The sequence below is a fragment of the Notolepis coatsorum genome (genome assembly GCF_963971535.1).
Source record: "Notolepis coatsorum genome assembly, chromosome: 4".
Taxonomy (NCBI): Eukaryota; Metazoa; Chordata; class Actinopteri; order Aulopiformes; family Paralepididae; genus Notolepis; species Notolepis coatsorum.
The window spans coordinates 176,184,499-176,206,774 of NC_140168.1; the positions used below are offsets into that span (position 1 = coordinate 176,184,499).

General features: G+C 45.6%; 1 protein-coding gene across 1 annotated transcript in view; it reads right to left on the minus strand.

Moving 5' to 3' along the window:
• The window catches only part of prkd4 (protein kinase D4), a gene marked incomplete at both ends in the record, with an annotated part of 69,957 nt that overhangs the window by 28,607 nt on the left and 19,074 nt on the right, over positions 1-22,276 (minus strand). The window contains 6 exons of the mRNA XM_084312164.1: positions 11,503-11,728; positions 13,644-13,721; positions 14,580-14,703; positions 15,449-15,596; positions 16,373-16,627; positions 18,436-18,619. Coding sequence (XP_084168290.1) covers positions 11,503-11,728; positions 13,644-13,721; positions 14,580-14,703; positions 15,449-15,596; positions 16,373-16,627; positions 18,436-18,619 — 1,015 coding nt within the window. The remainder of the gene's footprint in view (positions 1-11,502; positions 11,729-13,643; positions 13,722-14,579; positions 14,704-15,448; positions 15,597-16,372; positions 16,628-18,435; positions 18,620-22,276) is intronic.

Below are 22,276 nucleotides of genomic sequence, written 5' to 3' on the forward strand. Positions count from 1 at the left end.
ACTGCAACAAGACACAACACTGGACCAGGTGCTGCATCACTCACTGTACTTACTGCAACAAGACACAACACTGGACCAGGTGCTGCATCACTCTCTGTACTTACTGCAACAAGACACAACACTGGACCAGGTGCTGCATCACTCACTGTACTTACTGCAACAAGACACAACACTGGACCAGGTGCTGCATCACTCTCTGTACTTACTGCAACAAGACACAACACTGGACCAGGTGCTGCATCACTCTCTGTACTTACTGCAACAAGACACAACACTGGACCAGGTGCTGCATCACTCTCTGTACTTACTGCAACAAGACACAACACTGGACCAGGTGCTGCATCACTCTCTGTACTTACTGCAACAAGACACAACACTGGACCAGGTGCTGCATCACTCTCTGTACTTACTGCAACAAGACACAACACTGGACCAGGTGCTGCATCACTCTCTGTACTTACTGCAACAAGACACAACACTGGACCAGGTGCTGCATCACTCTCTGTACTTACTGCAACAAGACACAACACTGGACCAGGTGCTGCATCACTCCTGTACTTACTGCAACAAGACACAACACTGGACCAGGTGCTGCATCACTCACTGTACTTACTGCAACAAGACACAACACTGGACCAGGTGCTGCATCACTCTCTGTACTTACTGCAACAAGACACAACACTGGACCAGGTGCTGCATCACTCTCTGTACTTACTGCAACAAGACACAACACTGGACCAGGTGCTGCATCACTCTCTGTACTTACTGCAACAAGACACAACACTGGACCAGGTGCTGCATCACCTGTACTTACTGCAACAAGACACAACACTGGACCAGGTGCTGCATCACTCACTGTACTTACTGCAACAAGACACAACACTGGACCAGGTGCTGCATCACTCTCTGTACTTACTGCAACAAGACACAACACTGGACCAGGTGCTGCATCACTCTCTGTACTTACTGCAACAAGACACAACACTGGACCAGGTGCTGCATCACTCTCTGTACTTACTGCAACAAGACACAACACTGGACCAGGTGCTGCATCACTCACTGTACTTACTGCAACAAGACACAACACTGGACCAGGTGCTGCATCACTCTCTGTACTTACTGCAACAAGACACAACACTGGACCAGGTGCTGCATCACTCTGTACTTACTGCAACAAGACACAACACTGGACCAGGTGCTGCATCACTCTGTACTTACTGCAACAAGACACAACACTGGACCAGGTGCTGCATCACTCTCTGTACTTACTGCAACAAGACACAACACTGGACCAGGTGCTGCATCACTCTCTGTACTTACTGCAACAAGACACAACACTGGACCAGGTGCTGCATCACTCTCTGTACTTACTGCAACAAGACACAACACTGGACCAGGTGCTGCATCACTCTCTGTACTTACTGCAACAAGACACAACACTGGACCAGGTGCTGCATCACTCTCTGTACTTACTGCAACAAGACACAACACTGGACCAGGTGCTGCATCACTCACTGTACTTACTGCAACAAGACACAACACTGGACCAGGTGCTGCATCACTCTCTGTACTTACTGCAACAAGACACAACACTGGACCAGGTGCTGCATCACTCTCTGTACTTACTGCAACAAGACACAACACTGGACCAGGTGCTGCATCACTCTCTGTACTTACTGCAACAACACAACACTGGACCAGGTGCTGCATCACTCTCTGTACTTACTGCAACAAGACACAACACTGGACCAGGTGCTGCATCACTCTCTGTACTTACTGCAACAAGACACAACACTGGACCAGGTGCTGCATCACTCCTGTACTTACTGCAACAAGACACAACACTGGACCAGGTGCTGCATCACTCACTGTACTTACTGCAACAAGACACAACACTGGACCAGGTGCTGCATCACTCTCTGTACTTACTGCAACAAGCACAACACTGGACCAGGTGCTGCATCACTCTCTGTACTTACTGCAACAAGACACAACACTGGACCAGGTGCTGCATCACTCTCTGTACTTACTGCAACAAGACACAACACTGGACCAGGTGCTGCATCACTCTCTGTACTTACTGCAACAAGACACAACACTGGACCAGGTGCTGCATCACTCTCTGTACTTACTGCAACAAGACACAACACTGGACCAGGTGCTGCATCACTCTCTGTACTTACTGCAACAACACAACACTGGACCAGGTGCTGCATCACTCTCTGTACTTACTGCAACAAGACACAACACTGGACCAGGTGCTGCATCACTCACTGTACTTACTGCAACAAGACACAACACTGGACCAGGTGCTGCATCACTCACTGTACTTACTGCAACAAGACACACACTGGACCAGGTGCTGCATCACTCTCTGTACTTACTGCAACAAGACACAACACTGGACCAGGTGCTGCATCACTCTCTGTACTTACTGCAACAAGACACAACACTGGACCAGGTGCTGCATCACTCTCTGTACTTACTGCAACAAGACACAACACTGGACCAGGTGCTGCATCACTCTCTGTACTTACTGCAACAAGACACAACACTGGACCAGGTGCTGCATCACTCACTGTACTTACTGCAACAAGACACAACACTGGACCAGGTGCTGCATCACTCTCTGTACTTACTGCAACAAGACACAACACTGGACCAGGTGCTGCATCACTCACTGTACTTACTGCAACAAGACACAACACTGGACCAGGTGCTGCATCACTCTCTGTACTTACTGCAACAAGACACAACACTGGACCAGGTGCTGCATCACTCTCTGTACTTACTGCAACAAGACACAACACTGGACCAGGTGCTGCATCACTCTCTGTACTTACTGCAACAAGACACAACACTGGACCAGGTGCTGCATCACTCTGTACTTACTGCAACAAGACACAACACTGGACCAGGTGCTGCATCACTCACTGTACTTACTGCAACAAGACACAACACTGGACCAGGTGCTGCATCACTCTCTGTACTTACTGCAACAACACAACACTGGACCAGGTGCTGCATCACTCTCTGTACTTACTGCAACAAGACACAACACTGGACCAGGTGCTGCATCACTCTCTGTACTTACTGCAACAAGACAACACTGGACCAGGTGCTGCATCACTCTCTGTACTTACTGCAACAAGACACAACACTGGACCAGGTGCTGCATCACTCACTGTACTTACTGCAACAAGACACAACACTGGACCAGGTGCTGCATCACTCACTGTACTTACTGCAACAAGACAACACTGGACCAGGTGCTGCATCACTCACTGTACTTACTGCAACAAGACACAACACTGGACCAGGTGCTGCATCATCTCTGTACTTACTGCAACAAGACACAACACTGGACCAGGTGCTGCATCACTCTCTGTACTTACTGCAACAACACACAACACTGGACCAGGTGCTGCATCACTCTCTGTACTTACTGCAACAAGACACAACACTGGACCAGGTGCTGCATCACTCACTGTACTTACTGCAACAAGACACAACACTGGACCAGGTGCTGCATCACTGTACTTACTGCAACAAGACACAACACTGGACCAGGTGCTGCATCACTCTCTGTACTTACTGCAACAAGACACAACACTGGACCAGGTGCTGCATCACTCTCTGTACTTACTGCAACAAGACACAACACTGGACCAGGTGCTGCATCACTCTCTGTACTTACTGCAACAAGACACAACACTGGACCAGGTGCTGCATCACTCTCTGTACTTACTGCAACAAGACACAACACTGGACCAGGTGCTGCATCACTCTCTGTACTTACTGCAACAAGACACAACACTGGACCAGGTGCTGCATCACTCTCTGTACTTACTGCAACAAGACACAACACTGGACCAGGTGCTGCATCACTCACTGTACTTACTGCAACAAGACACAACACTGGACCAGGTGCTGCATCACTCTCTGTACTTACTGCAACAAGACACAACACTTGACCAGGTGCTGCATCACTCACTGTACTTACTGCAACAAGACACAACACTGGACCAGGTGCTGCATCACTCACTGTACTTACTGCAACAAGACACAACACTGGACCAGGTGCTGCATCACTCTCTGTACTTACTGCAACAACACACAACACTGGACCAGGTGCTGCATCACTCTCTGTACTTACTGCAACAAGACACAACACTGGACCAGGTGCTGCATCACTCTCTGTACTTACTGCAACAAGACAACACTGGACCAGGTGCTGCATCACTCACTGTACTTACTGCAACAAGACACAACACTGGACCAGGTGCTGCATCACTCACTGTACTTACTGCAACAAGACACAACACTGGACCAGGTGCTGCATCACTCTCTGTACTTACTGCAACAAGACACAACACTGGACCAGGTGCTGCATCACTCTCTGTACTTACTGCAACAACACAACACTGGACCAGGTGCTGCATCACTCTCTGTACTTACTGCAACAAGACACAACACTGGACCAGGTGCTGCATCACTCTCTGTACTTACTGCAACAAGACAACACTGGACCAGGTGCTGCATCACCTGTACTTACTGCAACAAGACACAACACTGGACCAGGTGCTGCATCACTCACTGTACTTACTGCAACAAGACACAACACTGGACCAGGTGCTGCATCACTCTCTGTACTTACTGCAACAAGCACAACACTGGACCAGGTGCTGCATCACTCACTGTACTTACTGCAACAAGACACAACACTGGACCAGGTGCTGCATCATCTCTGTACTTACTGCAACAAGACACAACACTGGACCAGGTGCTGCATCACTCTCTGTACTTACTGCAACAACACACAACACTGGACCAGGTGCTGCTCACTCTCTGTACTTACTGCAACAAGACACAACACTGGACCAGGTGCTGCATCACTCTCTGTACTTACTGCAACAACACAACACTGGACCAGGTGCTGCATCACTCTCTGTACTTACTGCAACAAGACACAACACTGGACCAGGTGCTGCATCACTCACTGTACTTACTGCAACAAGACACAACACTGGACCAGGTGCTGCATCACTCACTGTACTTACTGCAACAAGACACCACTGGACCAGGTGCTGCATCACTCTCTGTACTTACTGCAACAAGACACAACACTGGACCAGGTGCTGCATCACTCTCTGTACTTACTGCAACAAGACACAACACTGGACCAGGTGCTGCATCACTCTCTGTACTTACTGCAACAAGACACAACACTGGACCAGGTGCTGCATCACTCACTGTACTTACTGCAACAAGACACAACACTGGACCAGGTGCTGCATCACTCACTGTACTTACTGCAACAAGACACAACACTGGACCAGGTGCTGCATCACTCTCTGTACTTACTGCAACAAGACACAACACTGGACCAGGTGCTGCATCACTCACTGTACTTACTGCAACAAGACACAACACTGGACCAGGTGCTGCATCACTCTCTGTACTTACTGCAACAACACAACACTGGACCAGGTGCTGCATCACTCTCTGTACTTACTGCAACAAGACACAACACTGGACCAGGTGCTGCATCACTCTCTGTACTTACTGCAACAAGACACAACACTGGACCAGGTGCTGCATCACCTGTACTTACTGCAACAAGACACAACACTGGACCAGGTGCTGCATCACTCACTGTACTTACTGCAACAAGACACAACACTGGACCAGGTGCTGCATCACTCTCTGTACTTACTGCAACAACACAACACTGGACCAGGTGCTGCATCACTCTCTGTACTTACTGCAACAAGACACAACACTGGACCAGGTGCTGCATCACTCACTGTACTTACTGCAACAAGACAACACTGGACCAGGTGCTGCATCACTCTCTGTACTTACTGCAACAAGACACAACACTGGACCAGGTGCTGCATCACTCACTGTACTTACTGCAACAAGACACAACACTGGACCAGGTGCTGCATCACTCACTGTACTTACTGCAACAAGACAACACTGGACCAGGTGCTGCATCACTCACTGTACTTACTGCAACAAGACACAACACTGGACCAGGTGCTGCATCACTCTCTGTACTTACTGCAACAAGACACAACACTGGACCAGGTGCTGCATCACTCTCTGTACTTACTGCAACAACACACAACACTGGACCAGGTGCTGCATCACTCTCTGTACTTACTGCAACAAGACACAACACTGGACCAGGTGCTGCATCACTCACTGTACTTACTGCAACAAGACACAACACTGGACCAGGTGCTGCATCACTGTACTTACTGCAACAAGACACAACACTGGACCAGGTGCTGCATCACTCTCTGTACTTACTGCAACAAGACACAACACTGGACCAGGTGCTGCATCACTCTCTGTACTTACTGCAACAAGACACAACACTGGACCAGGTGCTGCATCACTCTCTGTACTTACTGCAACAAGACACAACACTGGACCAGGTGCTGCATCACTCTCTGTACTTACTGCAACAAGACACAACACTGGACCAGGTGCTGCATCACTCTCTGTACTTACTGCAACAAGACACAACACTGGACCAGGTGCTGCATCACTCTCTGTACTTACTGCAACAAGACACAACACTGGACCAGGTGCTGCATCACTCACTGTACTTACTGCAACAAGACACAACACTGGACCAGGTGCTGCATCACTCTCTGTACTTACTGCAACAAGACACAACACTGGACCAGGTGCTGCATCACTCTCTGTACTTACTGCAACAAGACACAACACTGGACCAGGTGCTGCATCACTCTCTGTACTTACTGCAACAAGACACAACACTGGACCAGGTGCTGCATCACTCTCTGTACTTACTGCAACAAGACACAACACTGGACCAGGTGCTGCATCACTCTCTGTACTTACTGCAACAAGACACAACACTGGACCAGGTGCTGCATCACTCTCTGTACTTACTGCAACAAGACACAACACTGGACCAGGTGCTGCATCACTCACTGTACTTACTGCAACAAGACACAACACTGGACCAGGTGCTGCATCACTCTCTGTACTTACTGCAACAAGACACAACACTGGACCAGGTGCTGCATCACTCTCTGTACTTACTGCAACAAGACACAACACTGGACCAGGTGCTGCATCACTCTCTGTACTTACTGCAACAAGACACAACACTGGACCAGGTGCTGCATCACTCACTGTACTTACTGCAACAAGACACAACACTGGACCAGGTGCTGCATCACTCTCTGTACTTACTGCAACAAGACACAACACTGGACCAGGTGCTGCATCACTCTCTGTACTTACTGCAACAAACACAACACTGGACCAGGTGCTGCATCACTCACTGTACTTACTGCAACAAGACAACACTGGACCAGGTGCTGCATCACTCACTGTACTTACTGCAACAAGACACAACACTGGACCAGGTGCTGCATCACTCTCTGTACTTACTGCAACAAGACACAACACTGGACCAGGTGCTGCATCACTCACTGTACTTACTGCAACAAGACACAACACTGGACCAGGTGCTGCATCACTCTCTGTACTTACTGCAACAAGACACAACACTGGACCAGGTGCTGCATCACTCTCTGTACTTACTGCAACAAGACACAACACTGGACCAGGTGCTGCATCACTCACTGTACTTACTGCAACAAGACACAACACTGGACCAGGTGCTGCATCACTCTCTGTACTTACTGCAACAAGACACAACACTGGACCAGGTGCTGCATCACTCTCTGTACTTACTGCAACAAGACACAACACTGGACCAGGTGCTGCATCACTCTCTGTACTTACTGCAACAAGACACAACACTGGACCAGGTGCTGCATCACTCTCTGTACTTACTGCAACAAGACACAACACTGGACCAGGTGCTGCATCACTCTCTGTACTTACTGCACTCTGTCCACTCTCTGCTCCGTCGCCTCCAATGAGGACACAACAGATTTACACAGGATTCTACTGGAAGAACTGAAGCAGAACAAAACAACTCTCTTCAACCCAGAGCGACCAGCAGCTCCTCATGGCAGCCTAAAGATAACAGGGCTTATCAAAAAGGTCACCGGTTAAAGTCCCTAGAGCAAGGCACTTGACCCCAATTGCTCTGGTGGAACGTTACAGGGCTGCGGCTGCACCGGGTGTCTCCCGAGTGTGTGGACCAGTGTAGAAATCAGTGGTGAAACACATGGCAACAATGGCAAAAAAGCCTGTCAACTTCAAGAGGACATAACTGGACCACATACCATTTTAACATAACATTTAATCAGAGCAGCATAACTGGACCACATACCACCTTAACATAACCTTTAATCAGAGCAGCATAACTGGACCACATACCACTTTAACATAACATTTAATCAGAGCAGCATAACTGGACCACATACCACTTTAACATAACCCTTTAATCAGAGCAGCATAACTGGACCACATACCACTTTAACATAACCTTTAATCAGAGCAGCATAACTGGACCACATACCACCTTAACATAACCTTTAATCAGAGCAGCATAACTGGACCACATACCACTTTAACATAACATTTAATCAGAACAGCATAACTGGACCACATACCACTTTAACATAACTGTAATCAGATAAACATAACTGTACTGGACCACATACCACTTTAACATAACATTTAATCAGAACAGCATAACTGGACCGCATACCACTTTAACATAACATGTAATCAGATAAACATAACTGTAACTGGACCACATACCACCTTAACATAACCTTTAATCAGAGCAGCATAACTGGACCACATACCATTTTAACATAACATTTAATCAGAGCAGCATAACTGGACCACATACCATTTTAATATAAACTTTAATCAGAGCAGCATAACATGACCACATACCACTTAACATAACTTTTAATCAGAGCAGCATAACTGGACCACATACCATTTAACATAACCTTTAATCAGAGCAGCATAACTGGACCACATACACTTTAACATAACCTTTAATCAGAGCAGTATAACTGGACCACATACCACTTTAACATAACATTTAATCAGAGCAGCATAACTGGACCACATACCACTTTAACATAACCTTTAATCAGAGCAGCATCACTGGACCACATACCACTTTACATAACCTTTAATCAGAGCAGCATAACTGGACCACATACCACTTTAACATAACATGTAATCAGATAAACATAACTGTAACTGGACCACATACCACCTTAACACAACCTGTAGAGGTCAATGGATTCGAGGCTTGAACGCTCCCAAGCACTGGAATACACAAACATCATGTAAAATGCGTACTTTTATTTTATATACTCAATTCAATAGCAAATACTTCTCTACTTTTACTTAAGTAGAATTTGAATAGAGGACTTTTACTCATACCAGAGTACTCGTTTATCTGGGCTTTTACCTAAGTAAAGGAACTGTGTAGGGGAGAACGGGGATAGTTGTCACACCTTTTACTCTAGTGTGAATTGCTCATCATCAAAACATCTTTCAATAGTCATTCCTACATTAAATTGAAGCTTAAGATGTTGGCTTGAAATGTGTATCCTCTTATTTTCCAACGTATTGTAACAAAGAGGAAATTACCTATCAAAGACACTCTGACACATTGTGACAACCAACCCCATCATGGGGATGGTTGTCACAATGTGTTTTAATGGGAAAAATCTTAAAAAGAAGGCAAGAAGGAAGAACTCAATTTTATAAGTTGAATTGACATTTCCATACCAATATATGGGAGACAGTGCCTTTTGGTAGCGAAATATAATGAATGTGACAATCAACCCGTGTGACAACCAACCCCGTTCTCCCCTACTTCTTCCACCACTGGTACAAATACCTCCCTCTACAACTACGTGTCTTCATACAAACCTTACCCCGGTCCGTTTAAGAAAGATGTACTAACTCATCCCCCAGATGCCTATACAATGCCATTGTATAGGGTCAATTACTCAAGTTTTTTGGGAATGCAGAAAACCAAAAAGTTTTTTGGAAAGAGGTTCATGACTCGACTACTAAAGTCTTGGAAATTCCGTTGGACACTACACCTATACGGTATCTCTTTGGTACTGAATTAGACGAGACATTAGATCCCATATCTGTGAAGAGAATTGGGATAATATCATATGGTCAACTGGAACAAACAAAGACCTCCAACACTTGAGCTCTTTAACCTGTTAAGCTGTAGGAATATTTCGCCTAAAGGTACATGCCTAAGTAAATGGAAGATTGGTCCACTTCTGCAAGGTCAATTTGCATGTTCTAGGTATCTAGGAACATCTAGGGACCTGGAGGTATGTATTCCCAGTGTCAGAAATATTGTGTCTGTTACTAGGCTTGAGTAAATTGTAATGAGAATATAAATTATGATTTATTTTTGCATCTTTGACGGTGAATAATACCATGTTAAATCTGCGGGGTACGAGGAAATGCTCACTGAGCTCATTCACCACCTTATTGAGATCATGTGTACAGAAAATCTAAGCAAATGAATAAAGGGAAGATGATTAAAAAGAAGGATTTGTAGATACAGTAATAAATGATAATCGATTTTAATTATAAATTCATATTTGACCTTGAACTTGACCTTATTATGGCCAAATCATACATCTATGGATAGGGAAAATGCTCCTCTTTGCAATGGCAGGGTTGAATCTGGATTTAGTCATTTCCTTGCGGTTTTACGATAATTAGCATTTTCCGATAAATCATATAAAACATTGGTAAAAATGAAAATATACACTAATATACACTTTGACTACTGTTTCTGATAGGGTTATGGTCTTTACTCTTGGCTACAATTTTTATTACATTTTTTAACATTAACCTCTTAACATCCAAGGGCCCACATGTGGACGATTCGTGATGCCACTTTGCCGACCTCTAGTGGCTCGGGTGTGCATTTCTTTTAATACAATATATAGATATAATTAAAGCCCTATTTGTTGCCTGTCGATTGCCCTTTCAGGTGACAAAATCCGTTCAGCGGTTCTCGAGTTACATGCCGATATGTGAGGCGTGCCCCAAAGTATGCTAAAGTACACATTACCACCCCCGACTCCCGGGGCTCTAGCTCCGTCAATCATTTGGCGATCTTGAAGATCTTTGCACAGGGTTGTAGCCAATGAGTGTGGCTTTCCAATGATACCCCATGATATGATAATTGGGGATCTAATATGGTCTCTATTGATCGATGTATGATAAAGAAAAGCAGGGTCCCCCTATAGGGGGACCTTAAGGCTTAACAGAGACTCTTCAGAACACTTTGCAACTGGATCAGCTACATACTGAAGAACAAGGAGGACGTCTCTTAGAACTTGGGAACCCCTCATGGACCTCTGACTCTCCACCAACCTCAGTGTGTTGCCTTGAAGTAATGTCATGTGACCATAGATATTTTATTATATAATTTTTTTTTATTGAAATGTTCACTTGTATTATTATTTATCATTGTAAAAAGTATACAATCAAAAGATAATAAAAGAAAAGCCTCTCTCCTTGCCGTCTCACCCTGGTTCTCCTTGCCCGCTGCGTGTCCTCCGCCACTCTGCAGGGGCCTCAGAGCCTGACGGACAGCGTCCTCCCAGGCCTGCCCGTCCCCATCCGTCGCCACCACGCAGTGCACCAGCGCGCCCGTCACCACCTCCAACCGGTAGGTGCCACCGCCACCCGGCAACGAGGCCGCCGAGAGCTCGTCTGGGCCTCGAACCTGCAGCACCTCGGATAAGGGGATCTCCTGGTGGCGGGGAGGAGGGAGAGGAGGAGAGGAGGATAGGAGGGAGGGAGGGAGGGAGGGAGGGAGGGAGGGAGGGAGGGAGGGAGGGAGAGAGGAGGACAGACGCGCAGGTACAGATGGTGGTGTTGAATATTAGATTAGATTCAAATTAGTGCTGTCAGGCGATTAAAAAAATTAATCTAATTAATTACAGGATTTGTAATTAATTAATCTAATTAATCGCATTTTAATCGCATAACCATTTTATGCCTGATATTCTATATTCTATAATCATATTTCAAATTGCATGTGTCCGGATGGCAGAATTCAGTACTGTATCTACAAAACCTTCTGTTTAATCATCTTCCATCTATTAATTTGCTTAGATTTTTCAGGTCTGGTCAATTTGAGCATAGTGTTATTCACAGTCAAAGATAAAAAAAAATTATTGATATTCTCATTTGGTTCATTACAATTTACTCAAGCCTAGTAACAGACACAGTATTTCTGACACTGGGAATACATTCCCTGAGATCCATAGATGTCCCTAGAATCAGATACCAAGAACATGCAAATGGACCATATAAAAAAAGTCTGTAATGTGTATTCTACGTTCTTATGGAATGAATGAGATATAAAAAAAAAAGTTATTAAAAAAAAAAAAAAAAAATATTTTTTTTTGTAATTAATTTTGAGTTAATTTTCATAACGCGATAATTTGCTGTGTAATTAATTAATCTAATTAACGCGATAAACTGACAGCCCTAATTCAAATGTATTGTCATCATACAGCAGACGTACAGTACAACGAAAACAATTGTGGCATCCAACCAGAGTGCAAATGTAACAGTAAAGTGCAACAGTTATAACAATAAAACGAGCAGTAAGTATGAATTCGTAAAGTTATTATAGTATGATCTGATGATGAGTAAAAAGGGGTGGGATTAAATAAGTGTATGTCTTCCCACTCATTTTCAAATATGTAAATGACCAAAATATTTAAATTCTTTATATAAATGTATTATTTTAACGGCTTAAGGCTATATCTGTACTTGATGTTTGTTGTTGTTTGTTGCATATTTGAAATAAACTTCAATCAAATCAAATCAAAACAGTAATATACAATGTACAGGTGATTAAACTGGGTACAAAATATGAATACAACATAACTTACCAATACCAACACAACAACAATAATGACCAACCTACCTATGTAACAATACAAATGAGTACTACTGATGTATGTACAGAGTTGTAGTATTCATATGTACAGTGATACAGGTATAAAGACACTATGGTAGTAAGTGATGTTAATTAATGTAAGTGTTATTAATTAGTGTAATTAATAAGAGTAGGATATGTACAGATATAGATATAGTATCTACATGTAAAAAGGATTATATGCAGGTATGTACAGACAGATGTGGATAAATATGTATACGGTAAGAATCAATAGTTACATATATATATTTGCTTTATTTTATGACATCTTACATGTGTGTATATACAACCGGTACGTCAATGTCAGTATTTTATTATTCTTACTGTATATTGCCAGCCTAACCACTAGGTGTCAATAAATGGCTGCTTTTTTATATATCGCTTTTATCCAAAGCGATTTACAATTTGTTCCTCACATTTCACCCACTCACTCACACATTCACACACCGACGGCGGAGGCGACCATGCAAGGTGCCGACCTGCTTATCGGGAGCAATTAGGGGTTAAGTGTCTTGCTCAAGGACACATCGACACGCTGCCCGGGAGGAGCGGGAATCGAACCGGGAACCTCCGGATTGCCAGACGACTGCTCTACCTCCCGAGCCACTGTCGCCCCTCGTCAATAGCACTGAGGTGATGAAGGCTACCCATACTTTACTATACCCAAGTACTGGGTACTACAGTGTAGTGTGCTATTGGAAGGTCAGTTAGTCACCGTGTAGTACTTGGTGCTGCTCTCATTCTGGTACAGAGTGATGCTCTTCCAGTCTAGGATCCAGTAATGACGCTTCCTCTGGAACCAAGGGAGATAGGGAGCGTAAATGTGTAAGTGTGTGAGTGTGTGTGTGTGTGTGTGTGTGTGTGTGTGTGTGTGTGTGTGTGTGTGTGTGTGTGTGTGTGTGTGTGTGTGTGTGTGTGTGTGTGCATGCGTGTGTGCGTGTGTGTATCTGTGTCAGTATGTGTGTTTGTTGTCTCAAGATAAGATATTCCTTTATTGATCCCCTTTCAGGCGTCATAGCAACATGGGGGAGGGGAAGGTACGGGTATAGGCAGGGTAATAGAAGAAAGACAATAAACATAGGCAATAAAATTAAATCTGGATATAAAATATGAGAAATATGTATGCATGTCCCGTTAGTGGCTTGAGGATTGCAGGCCCATCAAGGGAAAGCGCCAAACAGCTAGCGAGATTTGATTCCATCTCTGCTGTATCCATAGATATCCTTCAAAGCATACCGAATCTCTGTGATAGGATACTGGATATGTGATGCACGGACTACAACGTATAACGTATATCATGTCAGTTAGTGTACCTTGTGTATACTGCACCTGTGTATACTGTTTACTTTACTCATAGTATATATTCAGATTCAAATTATTTATTGCCCATAGCTATTGTAACATATGATATAACTGAAAGGGCAGACAGACCCTCCTCTGCACTTTGATTACACTGCTACTTTCTCATATTATTATATTCAGAGTTAATTATACTGTTTATTTCTATTTTATTATAATTGCATTGCCTATATTAATTTATTTCTACTATTACCCTGCCCATACCTGTACCTCCCCTCCCCCCATCCCCCGTGCTATGATGCCTGAATTCCCCCAAGGGGGTCACTAAAGGAATATGTAATGTGATTCTCACCAGAGAGTCAGTGCTGGTGTGATGCAGCAGCCAGCCCTCTCTCAGCGCGCCACTGCCTCTCCTCTTCACCTGACGCACAGACTGGACCAGCCTCATCAGAGGGATGTAGCTACTGAAACACAGGCTTCGTGGAGGGAGGAGGAAGGAGGGAGGGGGGAGGAGGGAGGGGAGAGGGAGGAGGGAGGGAGGAGACGGGAGGGAGGAGGGAGGAGGGAGGAGAGAGGAGGAGGGAGGAGGGAGGAGGGAGGGAGGAGGGAAGAGGGAGGAGGGAGGGAGGAGGGAGGGGAGAGGAAGGAGGGAGGAGGGAGGGAGGAGGGAGGGGAGAGGAAGGAGGGAGGAGGGAGGGAGGAGGAAGGTGGAGGGAGGAGGGACAAGGGGTGGACAAGCGCGTGCTGAGAATGTTAACCCTTTCACTATCACACTACAGAATGTTAACCCTTTCACTATCACACTACAGAATGTTAACCCTTTCACTATCAACAGGAGATATTAAGAGTAGATATTAATAGTAGTATCTCCAGAATCCAGCTGATATCTACAGATATTAACAGAGTAGTATCAACAGGAGTCAGCCGATATCTACATACAGTATATTAACAGAGTAGTATCAACAGGAGTAAGCTGATATCTACATACAGTATATTAATAGAGTAGTATCAACAGGAGTCAGCAGATATCTACATACAGTATATTAACAGAGTAGTATCAACAGGAGTCAGCCGATATCTACAGATATTAACAAAGTAGTATCAACAGGAGTCGGCAGATATCTACAGATACTAACAGTTCTACACAGAAAGTGATGTAGAGGGGAATAAAGGAGAATATCACACACTATCCATGAGAGAAAAACAAATGTAATCTCTTACCTGATTGATATCTGTTGTTGCACTGTTTCCTTGGTCTCAGCCAATGAGCCGTCAATGGCCGTCTTGGCATCCTGGCTGTCTGGTGCCCCCAGACTGTCTGATTCATCCTCCTCCGGTTCGTCCCTGTAGCCATAACCGCTTGTCGAATCTGAACATGGGACATCAGAGTTTTTTTTAGATGTCTTATTATTAGGGCTGTCAAAATTAATGCTTTAACTCTGGAGAATAATTAAAATTATTTAAAGCGTACATTTTTTTTAATCTAGATTAATCTATGGAGTGAAAAATTTCAATATAATATAAGAAAGCGGTCTAGCTGAGTCAATGTTGATGGTTTTGTTGAACATTTGTATTTCACAGGAGAGAAACTGTATTCAAAGAAAGCTATTAAAATAGTATTTGAATCTAAATATACTTTCTTTGTGTTGATTTTACATTAATTCCATGATTTTACTCAAGTACATATCTGTTACAAGCTTCGGTCTTAAATAGAAAAATGTGATTTTTAATCTAGATTAATCTAGATTAATTATAGAAAATTGTGAGATTAATTAGTAAAAAAAAAAAATATCTATGGACAGCACTACTTATTATATATCAACAGTAATCGATAGTACTATTGAGATATAAACAAGATGTTTGACACCGGAATGGGGCACGGTAAGGGGCATCCAATCAAAGAACGAACGACCACGTCAAATGATTGGAACGAGCGAGCTGCCTATCAAACCCTCTAGTGACACGTGTGTTTAATTTGCACCCTATTACATATTTTTCTAAAGAGGATCCGTGTCTCCAGTAACCTTCCTTTTTCACGACATAATTCACACACGGCCATCTTATGTCATGCTCGGCTCCGGTTGGAAATGAAATGCCAACCTGAGCAAGGGCTGGATACACGATGAACCGAAGCTCGTTCCTCACCATCCCCGTTGGCGGGTCTCATGTTGTCTCCTGGACAGTCTCTGTTGTCTCCTGGACAGTCTCTGTTGTCTCCTGGACAGTCTCTGTTGTCTCCTGGACAGTCTCTGTTGTCTCCTGGACAGTCTCTGTTGTCTCCTGGACAGTCTCTGTTGTCTCCTGGACAGTCTCTGTTGTCTCCTGGACAGTCTCTGTTGTCTCCTGGACAGTCTCTGGGGACGAGTGGCTCACAGCGGCGGTGACAGTTAAACCTGCAGTCTGGGGAGGCGGGAAGACGGGGAGGCGGGAAGACGGGAAGACAGGAAGACGGGAAGGCAGGAAGATGGGAAGGGGGGAAGAGGGGAAGGCAGGAAGACGGGAAGGCAGGAAGGCAGGAAGGCAGGAAGACGGGAAGGCAGGAAGATGGGAAGGGGGGAAGAGGGGAAGGCAGGAAGACGGGAAGGGGGGAAGAGGGGAAGGCAGGAAGACGGGAAGGGGGGAAGAGGGGAAGGCAGGAAGACGGGAAGGGGGGAAGAGGGGAATGCAGGAAGACGGGAAGGGGGAAAGAGGGGAAGGCAGGAAGACGGGAAGGGGGGAAGAGGGGAAGATGGGAAGGGGGAAGACGGGAAGACAGGAAGACGGGAAGGCGGGAAGGCAGGAAGGCAGGAAGACGGGAAGGCAGGAAGATGGGAAGGGGGGAAGAGGGGAAGGCAGGAAGACGGGAAGGCGGGAAGGCAGGAAGGCAGGAAGGCAGGAAGACGGGAAGGCAGGAAGATGGGAAGGGGGGAAGAGGGGAAGGCAGGAAGACGGGAAGGGGGGAAGAGGGGAAGGCAGGAAGACGGGAAGGGGGGAAGAGGGGAAGGCAGGAAGACGGGAAGGGGGGAAGAGGGGAAGGCAGGAAGACGGGAAGGGGGAAAGAGGGGAAGGCAGGAAGACGGGAAGGGGGAAAGAGGGGAAGGCAGGAAGACGGGAAGGGGGGAAGAGGGGAAGGGGGGAAGACGGGAAGGGGGGAAGAGGGGAAGGCAGGAAGACGGGAAGGGGGGAAGAGGGGAAGGGGGGAAGAGGGGAAGACAGGAAGACGGGAAGGCAGGAAGGCAGGAAGACGGGAAGATGGGAAGGGGGAAGAGGGGAAGACAGGAAGACGGGAAGGCAGGAAGGCAGGAAGACGGGAAGATGGGAAGGGGGGAAGAGGGGAATGCAGGAAGACGGGAAGGGGGGAAGAGGGGAATGCAGGAAGAGGGGAAGGGGGGAAGAGGGGAATGCAGGAAGACGGGAAGGCAGGAAACCAGGAAGACGGGAAGGGGGGAAGACGGGAAGACGGGAAGACGGGAAGACAGGAAGACGGGAATGGGGGAAGACGGGAAACCAGAAAGACAGGAAGACGGGAAGACAGGAAGGGGGGAAGACAGGAAGATGGGAAGACAGGAAGACGGGAAGACAGGAAGATGGGAAGACGGGAAGGAGGGAAGACAGGAAGATGGGAAGACGGGAAGGCGGGAAGGGGGGAAGACAGGAAGATGGGAAGACAGGAAGATGGGAAGACGGGAAGATGGGAAGACGGGAAGATGGGAAGATGGGAAGGGGGGAAGATGGGAAGGGGGGAAGATGGGAAGACAGGAAGGGGGAAGACAGGAAGAAGAGAAGACGGGAAGGGGGGAAGATGGGAAGGGGGGAAGACGGGAAGATGGGAAGACAGGAAGGGGGGAAGACGGGAAGATGAGAAGACAGGAAGATGGGAAGACAGGAAGAAGAGAAGACGGGAAGGGGAGAAGACAGGAAGATGGGAAGATAGGAAGAAGAGAAGACGGGAAGGGGGGACGATGGGAAGGGGGGAAGACGGGAAGATGGGAAGACAGGAAGGGGAGAAGACGGGAAGAAGAGAAGACGGGAAATGGGGAAGACAGGAAGGGGGGAAGATGGGAAGAAGGGAAGATGGGAAGACAGGAAGATGGGAAAGACGGGAAATGCGGGAAGGGGGGACGAGTGAAGGAGAAACAGGAAAAACAAAAAGAGAAGAGATTAGAGCTGAAAAGATCCTGCTATCAGCACTTCCTCATCACCCAGGAGACCCTGTGGAAGCTTCTCACCAGAGCACTGGAGACCCTGCCTGAAGAGGCCTTTAAGCAGGCGCTGGCAGTGCTGGCAGACTGTGGGCTTGGTGTAGGTGTGGATGTGGAAGGTGTGAGGGACCCAGGTCTGGCTCCTGTCACCCTGCCACACGGGAGGCTCTGCCCAGGACGGAGGTCTGGACCTGGGCTTGGACATACTGATCTGTTGGGGGTCGTAGGGGGGGATGGGAGATATTAGCTGTGCAGAGCATACAATATTGTCAGTTGATCCGGCTGTGAATTTAGAGCACTCAATCACCATAGTCTTCTATTCTACCGTGTGATTGAATCAAGGCTCAGAGCGCAAAGAGCCCAAATCCATCTGCAAAGGTGGAGCAATACATACTCCTTGAGATGTGTTGGAGTACGACATTTTCAGGAACAACAGCATGGCTACAGATAGCAGGGACCAATCACTGATGATCTGACTCATGTCAGAAGAGGTGTTGCTAGAGGCAGGGGCGTAGCTGGGGGGGGGAGGGGGGGGGGGGTAGATTAGGATGATTCCGAGGGCCCAGCACTGGGAGGCCCCCAAAAAAAAATATATATATCCTTTTTTTTTTTTTTACTAGATATCACTCAGGTGTATTATTGATGCTCTCATTGATACTATGTTTGTTTCTGAAGTGTGTGTGTGTGTGTGTGTGTGTGTGTGTGTGTGTGTGTGTGTGTGTGTGTGAGTGTGTGTGTGTGTGTGAGTGTGTGTGTGTGTGAGAGATATATAGAGAGAGAGGGGGGCTTTGGTAGACTATTGCATTGGTCCATTCATTGAAGATGAACGCAATGCGACATCCTTTACTAGGCTGAACTGCTGATCCGAATGTATAGGTAAAAACCATGAATGCTTACGCGCGCTCGCATTCAATGGGGGCCTACAAATACATTCTTTCATGGGGCCCATATTCTACAGCTACGCCCCTGGCTAGAGGTGTTGAGAGGTAGGCGTGCCCAATTCGGACGGCCATTTCAAATGCAATCATGTCAGAACAAAGGTGCAAAAAGCCACATTTTCAATTTAATGCACAAGTCAAACCTTTCTTTCTTTTTATTTATGTCTATTTAAACATGCCTGCAATGTATATGTAAAGCTAATTCTGGGTGGGGGCTTTAACACTTTAACTGCCACACACGAGATATCTCGGTTTATTTTTATGTGGTTGAAAGCCACTCACGAGATTTCTCGGAATTATTATTATTTTTTTTTTTTAGCGATCTGAAATCATATTGCATCACGCGAGCCTACCCGAGTATACACGAGCACCGCCGGAGATTCTATGTGGAAAAAAGCGCCCCCTATCGTCTTTCAGATGACATAAGGGATTTTGGAATGGACTCAATGAAAATGGATGGGGAAAAAAATCCGGTACTCCACATTTTCCAGTCCACTGATCCAGCCGGGGTTACCACAGTTCATTCTGGAACCTCTGAGCCCCGCTGATCATGGAGTTCTACTGTATCTATACACTTATCGATTTTTTCGAATGGTGATCAGGAATTGGAATATACCAGTTGGATACCATCTGATGTCAGGTAAGGACTATGTTATCAGTGTTAGGATAATCAGACTAATTTTGATGAAGTTATAAGCTGTTTTGTGAAATGGGCTCTTTCGGTTTCACTGTAAAAGTCCAAGAGGAAATCAACGCGGCGATTATCCGTGCGCGGCCCGAATGTGCTTGCGTGCACGTATAATATTGATCATCTAGCGTTTATTTGAAAACGATTCATAAAAAGGCCGACGAATATCAACGTTGTGGAATATTCCAGTAAAAGACGATTTTCATAGAATGGTCCAGAATGGGCTGTTTTTTATCTCAAAACGGGTGCTTTTCTAAATGCTCTGAAACGGAAATGACGCGATAAAAAACCAATCTGCCTTGACAGCACTGACTGGAAAATAGTCTTTGATAATGCGATGGGCAGATTAGACACATAGCCATAATTTAAAACATAGATTAGGCGATATTAACGTTAACATTGGCGCCGATGGTGGCATTCAGGGGGTAAAAAGGAAAACCCGGCGTGGCACTCAAAGTGTTAATGGAAAATACCTAATACAAATGTTTATGTATTTTTGTATTTGATTAATGTGGATTAATAAAGCAGGCTGCTATTGTTAAGGTTACAGTGAGCCTTTAGGGAATGAATGTAGTCAATGGAGGGACTGATAGGGTGACCATTATTCCCAAACGCATGTTCGTGCATGTGCACATGTATGCGCTCATGCACGTAGCATAGGTGTTTTCATCAGGATGGGGGACAATTATTTCAGCGCTTAGCAAATCTACTGAGTGCACCTTTCAGCACCATGGACAGCGCCTCAACAGCCTGGCTTTGACAAAAGGACTGACAATATGAGACTTTTGATGCTGCAAATGTTTGTTTAAAATTATACAATTGTTTGCAAACACTGACATTAACTCATTCAGCGCCAATCACGAGAAAAGTCGGGTTAACTCGCCAACCGTTAAGCGCCAATCACGAGAAATCTCGGGTTTTAATCGTTATTTCTTTTATTAGCTATATCCATTCATTTTTCATCCATCCAGCCTGATGTTATCATTGGGAATGGGTCTGATCTGAGCCGTGCGGGGGCAGGGTTTAAATACTCCGGCAGGACTAGCGTTTACAACGATACATCTACGAGGCTGCCCCCCCCCCCCTCCTTCATATGCAATGCCGCACAACGTGGAATGGACCTCCGCGACCAGTATTTGGAATGGCGATCAGATAATTGGATTTTTTTTTGCATTACATCAGAGACAAGGTAAGAACACTATATATCAAATCTTGCGTTGATCTGATATTTCTTTCTCCTGCGATCGAAGCTATCTGTGTGGACTGTGTTGTGCTGTTTACCGTTGGTGGCGGTGGGGGGGGGGGGGGGGGGGGGGGGGGGCGAGCGCCCCGCTACAAGCCCCATTTCTTTTTGTATTTTATTTTTTTATAATTTTTTAAACAAACACATAAACAAACATGACAACACTCGATAAGATATACAAGCATTAGTTGACAGTGCACATCCAATGAAATCACCATTTAGTTAATTGTCTTATACAGGATATACCCCCTAATACCTGTTATCTAAAAACCTACACACATATGCTCCAGCTCATACCCCCCCCCTCCCGGACCCCCCATTGGATAATCCATCCATTATCCCTCGCTCCTAACCAGACACTACCATTATATGCTAGCTTTTATTTTCTCCACCACTTCTAACCACAATGCCATTTTGGATTCATTGAGACCCAAAATTCTTGCTGTAGATATTTCTTGATAGATCACATCGAGATATGTAATAATACAGACCTTTCGGCAATTTTTTTCCGGTTGGAACCATCGTGATGCTATCAGCTTTTTAGCCACTGTGATACCCGATAAAACCAATCTCTTTAGCTGTGGATTTCATGGGTGCATGAGGAAGGATAATAACGATAATCTAGCGTTGTTTTCAGGAAGATTCGATAATCAGGCGTAAAATGACAACGTGATAAGTGGATTTCACTAAAGGGCTATTATCGCGTCTTTTCCTGGGATTACTAAGAATCACCCAAACTATACTCATATTCAAAACGGTATAACACGGAAATGTAGGGATGGAAAAACAATCTGTTTTTTGCATGTTGACCAGAAGCAACTGACAATCGACGTGTTATTAGACCCATAGCTATAATATAAGATATATTTTTAAGCACTCGCAAGTTTCGCAGTCTCCCCATTGACTTACAGCGATGCGATGGCGTTCTACCCAGAAGGTAGACAGTGACCCCTGGCGCTGAATGAGTTAAACAGACTGGTACTTTGAATTATGATAATT